Source organism: Xyrauchen texanus, chromosome 34 (assembly GCF_025860055.1).
Source record: "Xyrauchen texanus isolate HMW12.3.18 chromosome 34, RBS_HiC_50CHRs, whole genome shotgun sequence".
Lineage (NCBI taxonomy): Eukaryota > Metazoa > Chordata > Actinopteri > Cypriniformes > Catostomidae > Xyrauchen > Xyrauchen texanus.
The window spans coordinates 25,719,391-25,742,426 of record NC_068309.1 but is presented as its reverse complement, the minus strand read 5'-3'; the positions used below and the strand labels follow the sequence as shown (position 1 = coordinate 25,742,426).

At 37.9% G+C, this 23,036-nt stretch overlaps 1 protein-coding gene across 1 annotated transcript in view; it reads left to right on the top strand.

The window, feature by feature from the left end:
• Nucleotides 1-515: 515 nt before the first annotated feature.
• LOC127628054 (A disintegrin and metalloproteinase with thrombospondin motifs 2-like) overlaps nucleotides 516-23,036 on the top strand; it is a 97,078-nt gene continuing 74,557 nt past the window's right edge. Inside the window, exons 1-2 of the mRNA XM_052104714.1 lie at nucleotides 516-690; nucleotides 1,724-2,142. Of these exons, the coding sequence (XP_051960674.1) occupies nucleotides 606-690; nucleotides 1,724-2,142 (504 nt within the window). The 5' untranslated portion in view covers nucleotides 516-605. The remainder of the gene's footprint in view (nucleotides 691-1,723; nucleotides 2,143-23,036) is intronic.

Below are 23,036 nucleotides of genomic sequence, written 5' to 3'. Positions count from 1 at the left end.
CTGATTTCTTTTGATTTTCACATGATGTCAAGCAAAGAGGCACTGAATTTGAAGGTAGGCCTTAAAAAATATCCACAGGTACACCTCCAATTGACTCCAATTAGCCTATCAGAAGCTAACTGGCTAATTGCCTAAAGGCTTGACAGCATTTGCTGGAATTTTCCAAGCTGCTTAAAGGCACAGTTAACTTTGTGTATGTAAACTTCTGACCCACTGGAATTGTGATATAGTCCATTAAAAGTGAAGCAATCTGTCTGTAAAGAGTTGTTGGAAAATTTCTTGTGTCATGCACAAAGTAGATGCCCTAAATGACTTGCCAAAACTATAGTTTGCTGATATGAAATCTGTGGAGTATTTAAAAAAGGAGTTTTAATGACTTCAACCTAAGTGTCTGACTTCAACTATATCTTTATCATTGACTGTGGAGGGGGAGAGGGGGCTGGTCAAGGGAGGGGGAGAATGAGAACATATCTTCCACAGTGCACTTTGCAGTCAGTCTGGAAGGGGAGGGGGGAAGGAGGGGCAGCGCTCGCTGCTGGATCGCTTATCTGAGATTTCAAAGTCCGCCTTTCGCCCGTGTGCTCTCCCCACTCCGCGGACCTGCCATGGATGTTTCTCCTGGATGTGCATTCTTTATTATTTTCCTTCTCTTTCACTATGCGGATACTCTTTACATCGCCGACAATATAGGTACGTGGAGATGTTTGTATTGTCAATACTGTTCAGGGTTTGGCTACTTTACGCCGAAGATGCCGATCCGTTCAGATATCCACTGTTATAAATCAGCAACTCAGTTTCTTCCTTTTTCTTCAATGTTTCAGCAACTTATACTTTTATAGAACAGATATGAATGAGTTTTACGCCCAGAAGAATTTTAGTGTCATTAATATTTTCCATGACTTTTAAGTGTCTAAAGTTTTCACTGCAATTTCTAATTATAAATCTGTCTAACTTTTGTTACAGTTAAAAGAACGCCATAATACAATACCGTTATTGATACATTTATTACAAATGTATTATTCCCATCGTGTGACTGCGAAACTCAAAGTAAGAGCAAATAAAATCCACGCAACCTGTCAATGAATGTAAAACAGCTGACGGATCTCGAGACTCTTGTTTGAAATCATTGGCTTACAATATAGACATTACTGTCATCATGTTTCCGAAAGGTATACAGATTGCCGAATTGCAGAATAGCCAAGCTCATTGCTTTACTGTCAAATTTGACCTCATAAATAAATCACATTATCCTGGATTACTTTGCTGCAGTCTCTTTTCCTCATAAAGTGAAGGGCACTTTTGCATAGGACGCATAGACATAAACAAAGCAAGCAAAAGTGTTACTGCTTCTCTCATCAGCTTAATAGGAATGCATGACACACTATAACCATTTTCATATGTTTTCATATATTTCCTGTGTTCATGGGCGCTGGACTTCTACCTTTATGGAACATGGCTGTACCAGCATTTTTGAATCCATCTTTACACCTGTAATAATTTTTATTTTTATGTGTTCTCAATTTTCATTTGTTTGGCCAGCTGGACTGCCTGGATAATGTAACCATTGCTGCTGATTTAGAGACTGATTGAGTTTTGACAATTGGTGCATGGGCTGGGAAACCTATTTACGTTGTGTTTGCCTCTGTGTTTGTGCGTGTGTGTGTGTGTGTGTGTGTGTGTTTGCATTTGCAAATGTGTGCAACTGTGTGCATGCCCTTGGCAGATTCCCTGCAGCATGTCCTAAGGGAGTACGGGCTAGTGAGGCCAGTGAGTGTGGATGCAGACGGACACTTCCTCTCCCACGCCGTCTCTGCCAGCCGGCTGAGTGGGCAGTGGTCCCACCGGCGCTGGAGGCGAGAGGCCAACCAGCATGGAGAGACCAATGAGTCGGAGATTAACTCAGACCAAGACCACCTGAGGCACAATGAGACACTCTTTTATAACGTAACTGTTTTCGGGCAGGAGTTTCACCTTCGCCTCAGGCTAAATTCCAGGCTCGTGGCCCCAGGAGCCAAAGTGGAGTGGCTTGAGGACAATAACCAAACACACTCTGAGCCCTTACTGCCCAGTGACTGTTTATATGTGGGTTATGTTACCAATATGCAGGATACATCAGTGGCAATCAGCAACTTCGATGGCCTGGTAAGTCCTTTGCTCTATTACGTAAGGCAGTGGTTCACAAACAACCTTTTTAATCAACTGAACTCCATGACCTAAATTATTTTCTAGAAGTACCCCCTGAGATTTCAAGCAGTTTTAAGTAACAAAAAAAAATAATTATAATTTATGTTGCAACATTTTTTGCAGATGTGGCGCTGTTGTACAAAATATTTGGCATAATAATACATTTATTTTAAGAAATAATATATTTTTCTGCATCTTAAACTTGTTTTATGTCTATTATACAAGACAACCGTAGATTTTCATTTGGGAAATTCTTTAATTATTAAAGGGACACTTCACCCAAAAATGAAAATTCTCTCATCATTAACTAACCATCATGCCATACCAGATGTGTTTGACTTTCTTTCTTTTAAGATTTTTAGAAGAATATTTCAGTTCTGTAGGTCCATACAATGACAAGAACTTTCAAGTGACAAGTGGTGACAAGAACTTTCAAGCTCCAAAAATCACATAATGCCAGCATAAAAGTAATCCATATGTCTCCAGTGGTTAAATCCTTGTCTTCAGAAGTGATATGATATGTATGGGTGAAAAACAGATCAATATTTAAGTCCCTTTTTACTTTAAATCTCCATGTAAACTTTCATATTCTTTCACATAAAAAGTGCAATTAAAAAAAAGCAAATTGTAATCTAATGTGTTGCTGGTTGGATTAGATAAAGAGCATCGCTTATCATTTCAGTTAATTGTATGCCATTGCTTTGTGGTGTTGTTGATGCATTGGTTTGTAATAGATTACAATAAATGCAAAATATGCTGTCTTTTGTTTGATCAGTTTTGGTTTGCTGTTCATGTGAGTTAGTGAGAAAATATGCACAGCCTTTGACGATTTGTCTATATCTGGTTTGATTTCACGGTCACTTGAGCTTTTTGACATGGATGTGCACATTTTAATGGTGTTTTGTGCTGAGCCCGGTGAAACCAAGAAGATCTAGGGTGAAAGTTCTACCTGTCAATCAACTGCTGCGCTAAAACAAGTTTTTTAAAACTTTACAGGTTAAAGTGCATACATGCACAAATTTACTGAACTTTTTCCGTGTACCAAATATCAACATAAAGTGTCACAGATGAGAAGCACACACATCTCTAAATCTCATGTACTCCACTAAAATAACTCATCATATAAAAGAATTCTGCTGTAAACGTAATGTTTGCACTTAATATCAAATGCAAATATAATTGACAGAAACAATGTACAGCTTTTTCTGTGCCTTCTTTTAGTTATTATACTTTCTTCTGCGTTATTATAATGCATTAACATGCTGACATAATGATTGATGTATGCAGTCATGCAATCAGAGACCCTCTGACACATCTGGTCAAAAGAGACACATTATTACCAGGTTTAAATGGAGATGGTTCTTGTTAATACGCATCTTCACCAGGGAATAAATAGGGTCCGCGCGCGCACACACACACACACACACACACACACACACACACACACACACACACACACACACAGAGCGGGAGTGTGTAAGACAGAGTGAAGTCAAAACTGATGCACTTGGTGTCTGGATTCTTGATGCACAAGAATCTCTCAAAATGATATATAGCATTCTGTTGAAAAAATCTGTAAATGACGTGATGAAAAAGTTTCAGTTAACTCAACCCCTGACCTGTTGTGTTAAATGATTGTTTGTGCCCACCAGAAATAATGAGCCCGAGACACCACTGTTATTTTTTATTTTTACTGTGCAGTTTTCTTTAAAGGTGCACACAATAATTTTGTCCTCATTATAAAAGATTTACTCCTAAAGAAATTAATAGTACTTTTGAAACATATATATATATAACCATGACCACTCACATGAGATGAATACTGCAGTCATATCAGTAACCTCAAAAAATCTGATTTATTCTTCATGAAGAGGGTCCCCACATTCGGGCTTCCAAGTTGAGATCACATTACAAGCTGGATACTACTCTCAGTAATCTCAGTAACCACCCTGTTATTGGACTTTTTCAGTCATGGATCAAATAAATCATGGCTTACTGTGAATAGTGAATTTCAACAATGACATTAGTAAAAAAAACAAAAAACATACAAATATTCAGTTATGCATTGTGTCATGTATACATGGATAGACTGATGGAGACTGTCGTGACTAGGCAACAACCTGCTGCAGCTCAATTATAATTGCACATGTAAACGTACTGACTGATGTAGGGTATTACTATGTATGATATTCTTCCAATTAAATGTACAAATAGATCAGTGTGTTTTCAATTAAGGCTGCAAAGTTAGCTGTGATTCAGGTCAGTTGTGTGTAGTCATCACCATTGTTAGCAGCGTTGAAGAGGTTATTTAGCAACTACAGAATTGCTATTTTATTGGATTCCCGCCAGAGGTCCTTCCTGCAGGGCTGTACTATGTGCTTGTCTGTCGACTGGCATGGTTAATGCCATTATTAAAAGGAGGTTGCAACTTATTGACATTGCAAGAAATGCTGCAAATGGTTTGCTGTACATTTTGTTTACATGGCAAATAACACCACTCACATTTTACTAAGGGACGACCCCAAGGATTTACTTCCATTCTCCAATGTCAAAGCTCTCCCCACAAATTGCCCTTGAAAAGCTATTCGCTTTGGCAGTTGAACATGAATTTGACATAGATATTAATCATGTGTTTATATCTTGGATGAAATTGAAGGAATTCTCGTACCCTTTATTGGTTTGAATGTGGCAGAGAAGGGTTGATTTTTTTTTTATTCCAGCACAGTTCAACTCAGTCCCAGCTAGGTGCATTAGTTTTTAAAGGAGAAGTGTGTAATTTCTGCATCTCTATTTAACCAAATGGAATAGTAAAAATAGAAACTGTTCAAACAGATTTCCTGAACATTCCATTTGTCAGAAAAAAAGAGAGCCCCGCCCCAAGCAGAGTGTTTTGATAACAGCTGCAATGTTACTTTTTTGTGGGAATCAATCTACGAATGGCTTAATTATAGTTGTCTCTGAACATTAAGCTGGTATAGGAGAAAGATTCTAAAATCAAAATGATACACATCACCATGAGGACTGCAGATGTGGCCAGGGCAATAAATTGAATGTCCATACCTTGAGACACCTAAGACAGCGCTACAGGGAGACAGAAAGGACAGCTGATCATCCTTGCAGTGGCAGACCACGTGTAACAACACCTGCACAGGATCGGTACATCCGAGTATCACACCTACGGGCGGGACAGGTACAGGATGTCAACAACAACTGCCCGAGTTAAACCAGGAACGTTCAATCCCTCCATCAGTGCACAGACTGTCCACAAAAGGCTGGACTGAGGGCTTGTAGGCCTGTTGTAAGGCAGGTCCTTTTCAGACATCGTCGCCTATGGGCACAAACCCACCTTAGCTGGACCAGACAGGACTGGCAGTGCTCTTCACTGACGAGTCGCAGGTTTGTCTCACCAGGGGTGATGGTCGAAGGAATGAGCGTTACATCGAGGCCTGTACTTTGGAGCGGGATCGATTTGGAGGTGGAGGGTCCGTCATGGTCTGGGGTGGTGTGTCACAGCATCATCGGACTGAGCTTGTTGTCATTGCAGGCAATCTCAATGCTGTGCTTTACAGGGAAGACATCCTCCTCCCTCATGTGGTACACTTCCTGCAGGCTCATCCTGACATGACCCTCCAGCATGACAATGCCACATGCCATACTGCTCGTTCTGTGCATGATTTCCTGCAAGACAGGTATGTCAGTGTTCTGTCATGGCCAGCGAAGAGACTGGATCTCAATCCCATTAAGCTTGTCTGGGACCTGTTAGATCGGAGGGTGAGGGCTAGAGCTATTCCCCCCAGAAATGTCCGGGAACTTGCAAGTGCCTTGGTGGAAGAGTGGGGCAACATCTCACAGCAAGAACTGGCAAATCTGGTGCAATCCATGAGGAGGAGATGCACTGCTGTACATAATGCAGCTGGTGGCCACTCCAGATACTGACTGTTACTTTTGATTTTGACACCCCCTTTGTTCAGGGACACATTATTACATTTCTGTTAATCACTTGTCTGTGAAACTTGTTCAGTTTATGTCTTAGGTTTTGAATCTTTTTATGTTCATACAAATATTTACTTTAAGATTGCTTAAAATAAAAAGAAGTTGAAAGTGAGAGGACGTTTCTTTTTTTTTGCTGAGTTTTTATACATACATTAAAGGTTCAGGTGGGAATGGGGCTTTAAGAATCAAGGGAATGACACATTTTTTTGCCATTAGAAGTCAGTCTCACAGCGATGGATACAATAGCCCACCACTGTCTGTACTTGTAACTTTGTGGCGTTTCTCACGCAGAGGGTGTTATATTTCTGCTCCTGGAGCACGTGGAGTTCAGAACATGTCTCGGCAGCCTCGGAAAACACTCTGGAGTGACCTCACAAGTACAAGCTCCTGCTCCTCCACTCCAGCTGTCTCCAACACAGCAGGCTGAGAGGTGGGGTAAGAGTAGCCCCACAGTGAACTTCTTAGACCTATACAGCACCACAGGAGAGCAAGGGCTGGCTTTTAGTCGATGTAGAGTGGATTTCTGGATTATTCCATCTGACCCACAGGGATGTCACACCACAGGAGGAATCTGAAAGGAAAACAGTCACCTTTTTAGATTTCTCATAAAAAAGTAAAAAGGATTTAATGTTGCATTTGAGTAGAACTTCCCTGCAGCTTTGAAATGCAGTCTAATGCACTGCTTGTCCTTAGCAGTGCCTGAAAGTAACGGATTACATGTAATCTGTATACCTAATAGGTTACAAAAATGAAGTAATTGTAATTAGATTAAATTACATTTTAAAATACTCATAAACAGTTTACACTTACTTGTTATGGATTACATGATTACATATAATCAGGCAAAGGCAGTATATTGTTCATATTTGATTGATCCTCCTAACTCTTTTTTTGAATCTTTATTCATTTAATTCTAAATCAGTCTAATGCTGATATGTGTAAGACCATGCCTTCTCATGACAAATAATTAAGACAGTTACTAAGCATTGCTGATGTATAGCAGTGAAATACTATGTCTAGATCATATCCAGTGACCTTCACTAATTATTGAAATGGACAAAAAAAAAAACCTGAAAGATGATTGTTAAAAAAACAAATCCTCTTCGAAATAAGAATAATTCACAGACTTTTTCTGCCATCTTTGCCAGAAATAGCAAGTAAAATCCACGAAACCATTTCAGTTCTATTTTTTTTTTAAATTAATGGTTATAAAATGCTGTTAAGCAACATTATGTCAAAATTGCATGGATTGTCCTACTTGAGTTAGGTTGAGGTAATCCAAAAGTAATTCAAAAATAATCAAATTAGATTACGTAAAAAAGTATAATCCAAGAGATTACATTACTGATTGCAATTTTAGTCATGCAATTTGTAATCAGTACCAGATTACAATTCTAAAGTAATCTACCCAGCACTGGTCACTAGATAATTGTTTTGTTCTTAAGGCATGGCAACATTTGCCTTTGCATGGCGAAATTAAGTGGGCGAAGAAGGCGTGGGCAGATATTGAGCACGTTTGAAACCAACAAAAAAATTTACTTTATTAAGTTAAAAATAACTTTGCCACTGAAATGATATCCTTGTCCATTGTGAATTTAAATTGTAGCTGTGTATGAAGCACCACCCGCACAGAGATCACTGCCAAACAAGCACTTAAATTCCTACATGGTCAACATGTCAAAATTGCAAAACCACTACACATATACACTCAATAATATGTTCAAAACATGTAACCTCACAACCTTTTGATGCAGACATGTATATTCAGCACTAATATAATTTTGTTCTTTTACAAACTCCTTTTATATAATTCCAGGGTCTGTGGTAGTGGCTTAGACACATGCTGGCCTTTATAAACGAATAAATAATAAATGATCTGGATATACGCATTTGAAATTTTAAAATGCTAAAGAATTCATGAAGTGCTATTTTCTGTCATTTATTATCTTCTCTGAGGTCCACTGATAATATTATTAAAAAATATTTGCACCAAAACAATCATGATTTAGTAATATGTGATAATTTTCCACCCTCTTTTTGGCCCACTGTCTGAAACACTCAGTTTAGGCCTAAGCTGCTCCTTAAAACGCCAATGTAAACGCCCACCGTTATGATTGGCTAACATCGTGCAGCCCCTCAAATTCAGCAAACTAAATAAAAGAGTAAACCTGAATAAAATTGCAGGTTTACACATAACGCACATCCAACACATTGCATCTGAATATATTAAACTGTTCATCTCAAGCACAACTGTTAACACAATCAAACAGTCATGACATTTTAAATATTTATGAATGTTTACTTAAGTTTTTGATCGGGTCAAGGTGTTTTTAACTGCGTCATTGCCAATAACAGTTCCTTTGCAAAGCTTGAATGGTATTATGTTTGGTCCACAATGACAGGAGCCAAAAAAACACGCAGTCCAAAGCACGATGAAATGAAGCACACACATATTTTAGGCGCACTGAGGTGCACATCGCCCGGAAACGCATCGTAACGATGGTGTTTATGTTTACATACACCAACTTTGGACCCTTTTCACATATCGAGGTTGGAGATTGGAAGTAGATGCATAGCAGGGTAAACTTGAATGGTGGTGAATGGAGGAGCACAGCAAAATACATTTTTGCACACCCGTTTGCTTCCAACAGCAAAAACATTAATAAATAAAAAAATCCAACGATTCAGTTTCCACAGCTTTGTAAAATAAGTTAAAAATATAGAGTGCTGTATAACAGCAGTAAGAAGAGAGAAACAGGCCAAATTTTCTGTCACTCCATCAGCAGTTGTGTTAGAAGTCACATCGCAGCTATGGTAAATGATTTTTAAATCGTATACAAAGTACAACATTCTAAATTTACACTAAAGATTTTTAATATTGGAAAAATAAAAAAAGTTTGCTACATTTATGTTTCATAAAAGGTCTGTGAAAAGGGTCCATTAAAAATAGTGACGATGGTTGATATAATGTGTCCATGATGCATTTGTGCTCAAAACAACAAGAGGCAGCAGCTGAAAGACAGTGAATTGCTTCTCACTTTCAGAGTTGTAACTTGACACAGCATGTTTTAAAAGCAGCGAGATGCATGACAGCGGTCAAAGAGCCTGTGTAGTTCAAGTTTAGATACAAAATAATTCAAATTAGTCCAGATGAGTCCCCGTAGATGTTATGTTAGGAATAGTTATCCACAGAAAGTCTACTCACTTGAACTGCATGCCAGTGGGCGGGGACAAGGGCGCAATGACACATGTTGTGGGATGTGTAAATACAAATGCGCAATGTCTCATGACATCACAAATAGACAGATTTCAAAAACATGTTTCAGCAGGGTGGCAACTATACAGTAAATGCTTTTTTAGACTGGGGAGGAAGTTTGGATTTCTGAAATTTACAGTATGTTTTTATAGTATAGTTACCTCTTATATCAAGGAAAATGTTATTCGCCATTTCCTGAAACATTTAAGACCTCCTCCTTTATTTACTCTACATTCCTGCTGAGTTGAGTTCAAACTTAACTTGAGTACTCTCACACACTTCCAACCATAAAGGTGTGCACAGTTCTAGTATTTGTTTTGTAAGTGTTTCATTTATCCATCATGATCACAAGAGAACTTGACATGTTCCAGAATCCTCAGTACCCCATTTTGCCAAGTTACTTACAAGCCCCATCCCCCATCAGAAATCTTTTCATCAATTCAACTGTGTTTATCTTTTCTTGTGGCACTAGTGATAGAGTGTTGTTTGATTAGCCTCAGCGACACAGGTTCTGGTCCCATATAAACAAGGAAGTAATCTCGTACAGATAATCAATGATAATCTATTTTGAGGTTGCATTTACCCTCTAAAATGACATTTTGACTCCACTGACGGACAGGTTTAGGGTGTATGGTTAATAAGATATGAATTCCTGTTCACTGTATTAGATCTATAAAGGTAAAAAGCAAGTACAGCTCACTTTTGGAGTTCACATGTGCCCATACTTTAAACAACTCTTCCAGTTTTGGCCACTGGGGGCAGTAGTTTGAATTTCTTTAGCACATGGAAACAGTCTGATTTCAGCAGAAGAACTTTCAAACTACCACCACCAAATTCACTGTGGGATCAGTCTGAATTATCAACAGAAAAGCAAATTTACCTTGTTTTACACAAACGTGTATGCAAGCAGGTTTCATCGTCACGTAACATTGACATTATTTATGCATTTTATTAGCTTAAAAGTGAATGCTTATCATTATCTGTGCTTCCAAATTGTTTGTTTCCGAATTGAATGAAACTCTGCATTATCTGCAGGAAAGTAGATTTTAAGGAGTACTAGTTCATGACTGGCTGAGAACACTACCTCTGACCATGCCTATTCTACCCCTGAGCAAAAATCCTGAAGTTCAGAATTGCAGTCTACCATACTACACTTATGATTCGGTTATGTCTTTATATAAAATAAAATAATAAAAGTAGTATGGTAGTAGCCATTCCGAACTCATACATACATGTAATTCACATGATAGAACCTTTAAGTTTCCATAAATCCTTGGCTCTTCAGTGTAAAACTAAACATTCTGAACATCTCTTATCCCTTAATATGGCTATTACCTTGCTATTTGTATTTTTAATTGCACAATCATTGTACAACCTGTTGCGCAAGTTTTAACAGTCTGTAATGGGTACCAAACATTGGTATTGGCATTGGTATCATTGACTCATTTCATCCATGAGCTCCTCTTTGTGTTAACCCTATTTTACCCAGACTCATAGTCATTGTCATAACTGCAAAGAACTGTGTCCAAAACCAGAAGCAGCTGCCTCGCTGCCCAGTCAGTCAATGACATAACAGACGTTGTTTCATTATGAAGGCACCTTTTAAGGAAACTAGTTTCAGACCACATACAACATAAGTGAATGGTGACTGAGGTTAACATTATACCCAACACATACTTTTATGTTCCCCAGAGGAAAGAATATCATACAGGTTTGGAAAAACATAAGGGTGATTAAATGATGGCAGAATGTCAGTTTTTGGAGTGAACATCTCTAACAATGAATCGTCATAAAAGAAAGCTATTAACAAAGTTATTGTATAGGGTAACATAACTTATGCTATTTCCATGTGTCCCTTTTGTAGCTAAAATCTGAACAAGGACAACAACCTATAAACCTTGTTGTTTCCTCACTGTCATGCTTATGTTGTCTCCGCAGCAGAGGATCAGGCTCAAAGCTCATTGGTGCAGAGCCTGTCATGGAGCTCAGTAGGGCAGGTGCGCACTGTGAGGTCTGAACCCCTGCAGAGTGTGAAGTGAGTGGGAGGTGAACCACGAGTGTGTGCCTCAGTTCTCCAGCAGGGGCACAAGCTGTTGCTGGAGCCAAAGCTAGTTTGTAGCTGGAAGCCTGAAATTATCAGGATACTCCTACGCAATAAAGCTTAGCTCAAAATACAAGGGGATTATTTGGGTTTTTAGTAAAAGTGTGGCTGCCTCTGTAAAGAGGTGTGTGTTTTAGGGAATAGTTCACCTAAAAATGAAAATTCAAACATAATTTACTCACCCTAATTTTGTTCCACACCTGTAGACCCCTTTTCTCCTAATTTGGAATGCCCAATTCCCACTACTTAAGAGGTCCTCATGGTGGCACAGTTTCTCACCTCAATCTGGGTGGTGGAGGGCAAGACTTAGTTGCCTCTGCTTCTGAGACCATCAATCTGCACATCTTGTCACGTGGCTCACAGCATGTGGAGGCTCATGCTACTCTCCGTGATCCACGCACAACTTACCAAGTGCCCCATTGAGAGTGAGAACCTGTAATCGTGACCACAAGGAGGTTATCCCATGTGACTCAACCCTCCCTTAACTAGTGGACTGACAGCATGCTGCGGCTGTTAGACAGTTTGTGCGGTAAAACCCTTTTCAAAAACTTTGCATCTTTAAATTCATTCCCAATGAAATACCTCCGCAACAGCCATACACATTCAGATGGATGGCTCTGGCCATTGCGTCATGTCTCACACTGTTTTTTATGATGGCAAGTTTAAAATGTTAAAAAGTATCAAGTTAAAAATAGTCCAACTTTTAAAAGGATGTCTCGAGGTCTCGGCATTCTGTTCCATTCAGTTGTTGTCAGTTTAGCTGGTTTTGAACGCAAGAATGCATCTTATGTGAACGTGAATTTTCAACTTGGAAAATTAAATGACTGTGGCAACCTTTTAGCAAAATTATATGAAGTAGTTAATTACACATATTGCAGCAGTTCCGAGGTGAAATGTCCACTGTGTGGCACTAAAAGCGAGTTACATTTTCTCCCAAAAAGATTAGGGCTTTAAAGTAAATGGTTTAAAGTAAATCGCCTTTTAAATCAACAAAACCTAACATCCTATCCTAAAACTTAAAGGAAAAATTCACCCAAAAATGAAAATTCTCTCATCATTTACTCACCCTCATGCCATCCCAGACATGTATGACTTTCTTTCTTCTGCTGAACACAACGATTTTTAGAAGAATATTTCAGCTCTGTAGGTCCTCAAAATGCAAGTGAATGGGTACCAACATATTGAGGCTCCAAAAACACATAAAGACAACATACAAGTAATCCACACGACACCAGTGGTTAAATCCATATCTTCAGAAGCAATATGATAGGTGTGGGTGAGAAACAGATCAGTATTTAAAGGGTTAGTTCAACCAAAAATGAAACTTCTCACCTTTAAGCCATCCCAGATGTGTATGACTTTCCTTCTTTAGGAGAACTGAAGTAAAGATTTTTATAATCACATTTCAGCTCTTTTTGCCCATACAATGCAAGGTAATGGGTGCCATTAGACTGCTGGATATTTGTCGGTCCTAAAGGTATATTTAGGCAGCATAAAAGTCATTCACGTTACTCCAGTCAATTATTGTCTTCTGAAACTAATCGATACATTTGTGTAATAAATATATTGATAATTAAAAATTTACTTTTTAAAATATCGCTTCCTACCAGCAATTGAGAAATCGGAAGCGCGCTTTGTATTCAACAGAGGAACAAACGTCACGCAAGAGTTAGGTCATTTCAAACAAAATTACAGCTCTGAGTGGAAGCAACGATTTAAAGTTAAAAACGTTTTAATTATCTATTTGTTTCTTACACCAACTGATCGGTTTGCTTCAGAAGACATTATTTGATCGACTGGAGTCATGTGGATTACTTTTATTCTGCCTACATATGCCTTATGGACCATCAAATATCCAGCAGTGTAATGGCACCCATGATCTTGCATTGTATGAACATACTGAGCTGAAATGTGATTATAAAAATATTCACTTCGGTTCTGCTGAAGAAGGAAAGTCATACACATCTGGGAAGGCTTAAAGGTGAGTCAATCATGAGAGAATTTTCATTTTTGGGTGAACTATCCCTTTAAGTCCTTAATACTATAAATTCTTCTCCCTGCCCAGTAGGTGGTGATATGCACAAAGAATGCGAATGGACAAAAAAAAAAAGGATGTGAAAGAGATGAAAGAGAAGTGGAGACTGATAGTAAAAAAGGACTTGAATATTGGTTTCTCACCCATACCGATTATATTGCTTCTGAAGATATAGATTTAACCACTGGAGTCATATGGATTACTTTTATCTGACTTTGTGCTTTTGGAGCTTAGAAATTTTGGCAACCATTCATTTGCATTTTGAAGACATACAGAGCTGAAATATTCTTCTAAACGTCTTTATTTTACCTGACTCCAACAGTCAATACAATTCTGTCTCCCCATTCTAACACATTCACCTTTGATGAAACCGAGTGTACATTATCTCTGAATCAGGATCAGACCGATAGCCTTTAATCTTCCAAACACACTCTTTTGATGTCAGGTTTGTTCATTGTGGGTTTAGGGAGTGTCTTAAGAGTGCTGGTTTTGTGCCTTTTGCACAAGCTTAGCATGCTGAGTGTCTCTAGTGACCTAAGCTGTCTCAAATGAGTAAAAAAATGCTTAAATTGGGAGACCAGGCACCGTTTTATGGAGCCATCTGTCAGACTTAAGCAGCCTTGATGGCACTTTCCAGTGTGTGTGTGTGTGTGTCAGCGCACTGCATCGAGGGATGAAAGGGGAGTACTAGTCAGGTGGGGTTGCTCCAGAAATCTCCTGGCACCTGTCACCTGGGAATCTTTTGGAGTGCTTTGATAATGTCATTAACATTCCAACAGCAAGGCTCTCCAAAACATAAAGTGTCAGAGAAAATAATAAATAGTTAGAACAAAATGCCAGAGTGCATAGCTCAGTGTGCCGAAGTAATAGAAAAATGAAAAGTTAAAGGGATATTTCACCCAAAAATGTAAATTCTTTCAATATTTAGTAGCCATTATGTCGTTCCAAACCTGTATGACTTTCTTTTTTCCGTGGAACACAAAAGGGGATGTTATTTAGTTGTATGCTATCCTCAGTCAACATTCAGTTTCATTGTACAGAAAAAAAGATTCTATGAAACTAATTGGTGACTGAAGCTAACATTCTGCTGAACATCTCCTTTTGTATCCACTGATAAAAGAAAGTCATATGGGTTTGGAACAGCATGAGGGCGAGTAAATTATGACAGAATTCTCATGTTTGGATGTACTATTCCTTTAAGACTCCTGTGATGTGGCAGCTGTGAAAGAAAGAGAGTGGAAGAGTGGTCTGAGCTGCATCAGAGTAGTCTCCTGATACCTTAAACACGCGCCTCTACTTCCTGAGGAGGGAATAACACAGACTGGACTGACACACACGCACACACACGCACGCATGCACGCACGCACACACACACACACACACACACACACATACATGTTCAGGGAGGACTATGAAGGGAAACAAAAGCTAGATAAGGAGTCCCTCCCTAAGGCTGTACTTGAACATACTTTGAGAACCTCATACCAGAATTCCTAAAGTTATTGGATGAATTGAATGGAAATGGTTTGTTGGAGACAAAGAGGTGCTTTCCGTTAAAATGTGGAACTTAAAAAAAATAATCTTTGCTTCTCTCTCTTTTTTTTGTTCTATTTCATGCTCTCTCTCTCTCGCTCACCTCTCCATCTTTCTCTCTGCACTGCAGAAATATTTTTCTTAATCAGTATTTTTGTCATTTCCAATAAAATCATCTAAACATCCTTTTTATTTCAAATGTATGTACATTTTCTAAATTTACTTACAAGTAAAACTGAATAGGAGATTAAGACTTGTTTTCAGAGAATATATCATGAATTTAAGTAGTTTTTTCTTGTTTTAAGCATAATTGAAACAAAAATCCAGCAAGGTTTATGCTTATAACAAGAAAGAATCTATAAAACAATACTTTTAAAGGGGCATTCAGTAGTTATCTAGCTAATGCTAGCATTGCTCTTCTTTGTGTACTTTAAAGGAATAGTTCACCCAAAAATGAAAATTTGCTGATAATTTACTCACCCTCAGGCCATCCAAGATGTATTTGAGTTTCTTTCTTCATCAAAACAGAATTTAAGATTTTTAAGATTTCATAAACTCTGGCTTATCGTGCTGAATCTGGATATTAGTACACCCCTATATTCTCTCAAATATTGGAGGGTGTGCAGTGAACATTTTACCCTTGAGGATTTCAGACCATCGAAAGAAACAAAGGGTCGATATCTGAATTCATCGGCTGTGCCTGTGCTGTTTTTCCAGCGAACTCAGGTATGTGTGAAAACGTTGCCATAGTTACGCCTCCCTCAGGCTCTCTCAGGTTATTTACTGCAGTAATGTTTTTTTATTATTATTATTTGGAAATTATTTTGTTTTTGAAATTGTTTTGTACTGTTTTGGTGAATGGCGGTTGGTCTGTGGTCTGTGCAAGTTTCTCTTGTAAACAATGACGTGCTTCCTGCCGCCTCTTCCTTACCAACGAGCATACGTCATCCCTCTCATGAGCTCGCAGATGTACGGAAGCGAACATTTGGAGTTAAAAAGTTTATAATATTGTTTTTTTTCTAATAATAATATCTTTTTTTGTATTCAGAAGAACTTTATTTGTTAATCTGGAGTTGTGTGGATTATTTTGATGCACCCAAAAAATGAAGTACATTCACTTGCATTGTTTAAAGGCAAGGCCTGAAATGAAACCTTAAAAATCTTAAATTCTGTTTTGATGAATAAAGAAACTCAGATACATCTTAGATGGCCTGCGGGAGAGTAAATTATCAGCAAATGTTCATTTTTGGGTGAAATATTCATCTATCATCTATCGACGTGTATCAACATGATCGTCTCAGCAGCCCCCTCCAGCTCTGTGAAATATTTTTCTTTCAATAAAATCTGCTGTTCTGCTTCTTCAGCAGTACAACTACTGACTCTGCTTCTAAAGCACAATAATAAGTTTATTCCATTGTGTTCTTTTCACTCTTCACATCACCAAACAACACTGTGCTAAAGTGTAGCGTAGTGTATCTACACAGGCGGCAGCCAATTATTGTGAGGATTCTCTTCTTCGACATTTAGTGAAACACAGCTGACAATGCCATTTCAACATGGTGAAACACATTGAAAGGGAGACCCACACCATGTAGAATAAAGACACGTTATTCGGCACGAGACAATTTAAAAGGTCAAGGTGGCAACAACAACTTTAGGGACACGTTGAAGTGGGTTTCGTCCAGGGCAAAATAAGAAAACAAGCCTTATTATCTTAAACAATTTTGCTTCTCAAATGAACCTATCTTTTTTTTTTATGTTTTGATATTTTAACCATAAAACAAGACAGGTATGTATAAAATACCATCTTGGAAAAAATCACCAAGTCCGTTGTGTTGAATGTGTGCTGTATTACGGTTTTACAGTGATATTTTGCAATATTGAGATTTCTAGTCGATCAAATTGGCATAGCCCAGTTGATGACAGTGTTTTTCAAATAGAAATCTGCATAAGTCAGTAGACAAGGCCAGCAGGATTTAGAACAAAGGAGTAAACCCACATTTCCTCATTCCTTGAAATATGACATCAACACATATGCATTTTGTTGTTTGTGTGGCTTTGATTTAATCTCTTCTTTGAGAATGTGTGCAGATTTAACCTTGTTTTAAGTGTGAAAGTGAGGTGTGAGTATCCACTTTCATTCTGTTTAAGAACAAGAGAGGAAAAAGACAATGAATTCCTCTCTGGTGATGATGTGGCGAAGAGCCTGTAAAATGAGATCATAGGTTTCAGTTACCAATAAAGAGCAGAATTCTCCAAAAGCCCATTGAAGGTTTCCAGTGAAGGGTAACTTAATGGGAAAAGTTTTGGAAATCACAGTTCTGTTTAAATATATTTAGATTTCCATTTCCAAAGGGATAGTACACCAAAAAAATGAAAATTCTGTCATAATTTACTCACCCTCATGTCATTCCAAACCTGTATGACTTTCGTTCTTACGTGGAACACAAAAAGGAGAAATTTTGAATTGTACTGGTCGCTATTACAAGCAGTTAAAATGAACGGGACTTCATAAAGAATGTACAAATCACTATAAAATCTTTTGAAACAATATAGTAGCATTATGTGAGGAACAAACAAAAATATAAGTCATTATTCACTGAAAATCTTCTTGGCGCATTTATGAGAGTTCATGAGAGAAGTACAATGTTTTATTCATGACCGAAACTTCATGAAACAGTTAATGAAATATATCTGAATGATTCATTCATGAATCTGAATCGGTTTTCACCAATTGAATGATCTGATCTCAGCGGAGGAGCGTTTGTTTTCTCTTCATAAAAAATAAATAAATGAATAGTTCTTTTTTTTTTAAAAAAACACACTCACTTGAGGTGAAAACTTCAGACATATCAGTGGCCTAATAAAAGCTTGTAAAATGCTCCATTTTATTTTACATGGAGTGGGTAGCCTCATGGGGGCTGCTATGTTGAGATCACATGACCAGCTGAATATTACTTTGTTTTATCCCTGTAGCCTACCTATTATCGGACACCTGACTCACATAATAAATCAATCATGACTGACAGTGAATAGCACATTTCTACAATGGCATTGGTATTGGTGTTCCATTCAGAAGTGATCATCCCTATGCCCTAATCCCTTCGAAGACTTTACCATCCACTCTGAGAGCTTTGGAGGGTTGAAAGGTGTGGGGCTAAAAAAAGTTTATTCTGTATGAAGCAATCTCACAGCATGGGCATCATGATTGTTCTCCATTCTAAGTGCCCTTTGGAGGAAGTTTAGGTCTCAGCGGAACAATAATGGGTGTTTCCCAATCTGTGGGCATTTTCAAACCAGGATGGGCAGTTCTCAACTATCCAATGAAAGTAGGAAATCTCAATGTATTAATCAGTGGGTGTCTCCAAACCATGATGGTGGTTTCTAAACTATCCAATGAAAGTAGAGAAACCTAACGTAGTAGGCAAATCGTGTAAAGTGGTCGAAAAAATGCCTATCCCGGTTTGAAAACGCCCACCGATTGGGAAAATTTGAATTTGTTCTGCTGAGACACAAATTTCCCTCGGAGACTGATTTATCCTGTTTGGAACACAGGGAACAACTATTACTTTTACGCGATGCTGCATCCACACCACTAGGTGTCAGTATAAGTCCAAGGCAACTGCCAGCTTACATATTAACAGCTACATAAGTGAAGGATTATCAATGAAAAATTACTTAAATATAATTGTATGACCTGAAATAAAGCTCACAAGTTGTGTGGACCACTTTTATGTTGCTTTTGCATCCTTTTTGAAGCTTGATAGCATGAGTTTCCACTTTTCCACTAATTGTATGGAAAAGTGCAACATGTACCATTTTCCTGTTGTGTTCCACAGAAGAAATAAACTCATACAGGTGTGGAAAGGTATTAGGGTACATAAATAATGACAGAATTTTGAACTAGTAACTTTAAATAGGTTATAAGTTGTAGCCTAGAATTTGACTGAACTTCCTTATGCTCTAGTTTGCACTTGAGAAAAATGTGAGTTCTATAAGTAATGATTTCCGAGACTCGACCACTGAGATTTGCCCAGATCTCTGACAGAAAACAGTGTGTGTGTGAGGTCTGACCTGTGATTAACATACAGTGCTTGTGTGCACATGTGTATTAAATACTTTCCGGTGTTTAGCACTGCCAGCATTGCTTTATCGCATACACATTCCCTCTAAAACTCTTTGCCATAATTGAGGAAATCTGGCTCTCTTTTAATATTTTTTCTACATCTGCCATACTTTAATGGCTTGGTTACCTCAAAAAACCAGAAAGAATCTAAGAAGCAGTTCAGAGTGCTTCCTCCTCTCTAAGAGATGCCAATAATCCCTGTCAATTGTTTAGTGAAGAGAATGTCTATATGAAATACAGGCCAGCCATTGTACAGGCTGTAGAAGAGCAGCAGATTTGTCTCAAAGAACGTGGTTCTCTTTGCCGAGCTCAGGAGATAAATGATCAGATGGAACATGTAAAGCTGTGCCTCTCTCTCTGTGGGATGGCTCTTCTGGTGGCTTTTCCACTCCACTGTGTCAGTTCATGCATGCTCATGTTTCTTGGGATCAAGGCCTGTCTTAAATAAGGATTCAATAATGCTTGTGTAATCTGTCTTGAATCACTGGATCGGCAAAATCTGCCACATTGGTAACGCAAACTGGCATGACTCAAACTGACATTCAAAATGAGACCCTAGCATTGTGAATATTAGCAAATGTGTATATAGCACATTAAAGACTTGTTTCAAAAGAGAAAGGAAAATGTTGTTTATAATGCCTTTAATATATTTAAAAGATTATAATAATACAATTTTCTAAAAGAAAATGTAGAATGTAATATTACGAAAATATTGCACAAAGCACTGTCATTTTTTTGGCTTAGTATATTTGTATTTAATTTTATAAAGTTTTTTTCACTGTAGACTGTGATATTTGATATAAACAGATTAAAGGTAGATAACAGATAAGAACAATCGTCTCTGATGTCCCAACAAATACACACCTGAGAAATCTGAGTACTTCATAAGTCTGATCTTAAATCGTCAATAAATGTAGTCATGGATCAATACACTCAAATCCTCAGGGTTGGCATTGGTTGAAACAAAAATTATGAAAACACTGCAAATGATCCGTATGAATGAAAACATGAGTCACTGCGTTAGAAAAGCAGATCCTCTTGCAGTGAAGCAAAGCTTGTTTAAAAACAAGGTCATAATCCCGTTTTCCTAAACCAGGTCTAGTTTGGAGAGCATCCAGATCTGAGCTTGAATGAAACCTTAGCTACCCCTCTTCCTTCCCTAGGCTATTATTGAATAACAGACCATCAGGAACTGTGGAAAAATGGCTCTCATCTGGAAGCCAGAGGGCCAAGAATCATACGCAGCTGGTTTTCTGTTCAATATTCAAGGGCATTGGAACAATCATAAAAGTGGGGAGGGGGCATTCTAAACTTTATCAGCTTGGCTCATAACTATTAATTAGGTGATGTAACATTCACTCAGAAGTCGTCATTCTAACTGAATTGATGAAAGACAGATGGGAGCTAGCCATAGTAGGATTACCTCTTACCACTTGTGGGTTTGTTCAGTCCACTGTGGACACAACCAGTTGGCAGAGATGCTGCTGTTTGGTCTTTAAATCGTAGTTTTTTGGGGCCAGATAAATTTTTTCTTTCGCACTATGGCCAAGCAAAATTAAACTCTTAAAGGAATAGTTCACCCAAATATTGAAATTTGACTTTCTTTATTCTGCAGAACACAAAGATTTTTAAAAGAATATTTGAGCTCTGTGGTCCCATGCAAAAAAAGGTGGCCAGAATTTTGAAGGTCCAAAAATCAGATAAAGGCAGCAGAAAAGTTATCCATATGACTCCAGTGGTTTAATCCATATCTTCAGAAGAGATGTGATAGATTTGGGGTGAGAAACAGTAGTCTCTTTTTACTATTTATCTCCACTTTCACTTTCCTATTCTTCTTCTTTAGTTTTTTGCGATGCACATTATTTGTGCATATCGCCACCTATTGGGTAGGTAGGAGAATTTATAGTAAAAAGGGTCTTAAATTTTCCCACCCACGCTTATCATGTCATTTCTGAAGACATGGATTTAACCACTGGAGTCATGTGAATTACTTTTATGCAACCTTTATGTGCTTTTTGGGCTTTCAAAGTCCTAGCCACCATTCACTTGCATTGTATGGACCTACAGAGCTCAGATATTCTACTAAAAACCTTCGTTTGTGTTCTGCATAAGAGAAAAAGTCATACACATCTTGCATTAAGGTGAGTAAATGATGAGATCATTTACATTTTTGGGTGAACTATTCCTTTAATAACCTTTCTGTTCTTTACAGTCAGTTGTTTGGCCCTGTTTTGTTTTTGTAGATGAATAAACATCATCCTGGCAGCTTCATCTTTTCATTATGTACATCAGGGATATAATAAAATTAATTATAACTTTAAATAATATTTAGCCTTTGGCACACATATTTGGTTTTGTTTCGATGAAGGTGTACTTAAGCCTAACTAATGGTGCTGTGGGGGCACTTACAGCAAAAATGTTGTGAAACACTTGTCTAATCAATGATTTACTCATCTTCCACAATAATATAAAGTCTTTGAATAATGTGAATTATACTTATAAGTTGGGACATTTCTCAGTAGATTTGATACAGTATATATAATTCATTGCAATTAATTTGTTTAATTAATCATCCATGACAACTCATGTAGTTAATTAAATGTAAAAAATATTGTTCTAAAATGACATTAAAGTGCCATGAAGTCCACTTACTATATTAGTAAAAGTTGCACCAAAAAAAGATGTCTCTGTTAATTATGTCTGATATGATAAGCTAATCTTTTTCCATGTAAAATGAGTATCAACAATTTTGTTGTTTTTGGGTTTCAGAGGAGCATTTTAATATCTTCTTTCACATTTGTCTTGGTTCACACTCAGGAAATATCCCAGTGCCTTATGGAGCAAATTGGTATGATAAGTGTAATCTGTATGTCATCACTAGTGTTTAAATAAAATTATGCACACACACTTCTCTTTTTTACACTTTATAAACAGCCAGGTTATATCCTCCTGTGTTGTCAGTATCTGGCCTCTATTGGGCCCCAATGCTGGAGAAGGGCCACACTGCACTTCCTCTCAGTATCAAGGACTGAGCTCAGACTAATCCTTCATCTTTCTCTCTCTCTGTTTGTCTTTCCCTCTGTGTGTGTCTCTGTCTTACACACAAGCACTTTGTCTTGGCTCCATCTCTGTTCTAACTTGAATTGAATCAGCCAGCTAAGAGGCAAGAGACTTTGTCTTATGTCATGATGGTGCAGGTTTTTGTTTTCCAATGTGAAACCTAAATTCAAAGAGAAGCTTTGAAATTTACTGATTGTATTTTCTGCCTGGTGTGGATTGGGTGTAAATGAAAAATATCAGTTTTTCCTCTTTGAAGTGGTAATTTCTAGGAGGCGAAACATTGAAAAAATCCTTTCTAAAGCATTTAGGTTCTCCTGTTAAATGTGAAAATAAGAAGTTATTTTGGAGCTGAATGTCCACCTGGAGTCATGAAAACTTGAGGCAGTATGTAGTGGACACAAGAAATCAGAAATTGTGAAATATATGCCAGCATTGTGAAGAGCCGCAGACACAAGCTTTTCACACAGAATCAGAGTACAGTTGTCAATCCATCCCAGGTTCATGCAAGTTATAATAATAGTACGAGATGGCAAAATCATAAGAAATCATACAAGTTGGCTCAAACAAAAATGGTGCAGCTGGCCTGTCTTGTTCTGTTGGAGGTGTTGTTCTGTGTTTCTGTCCAAAAATGTATGTCTCATTTGTATTTTTTTCCTGTGGATAGACTGCAACAAACCAGAAAATGTATAGTTTCTTCCAGAGATTCCGCTAAGACATTTTGGTAACGGCCAACGTGTCCGTGATTTAT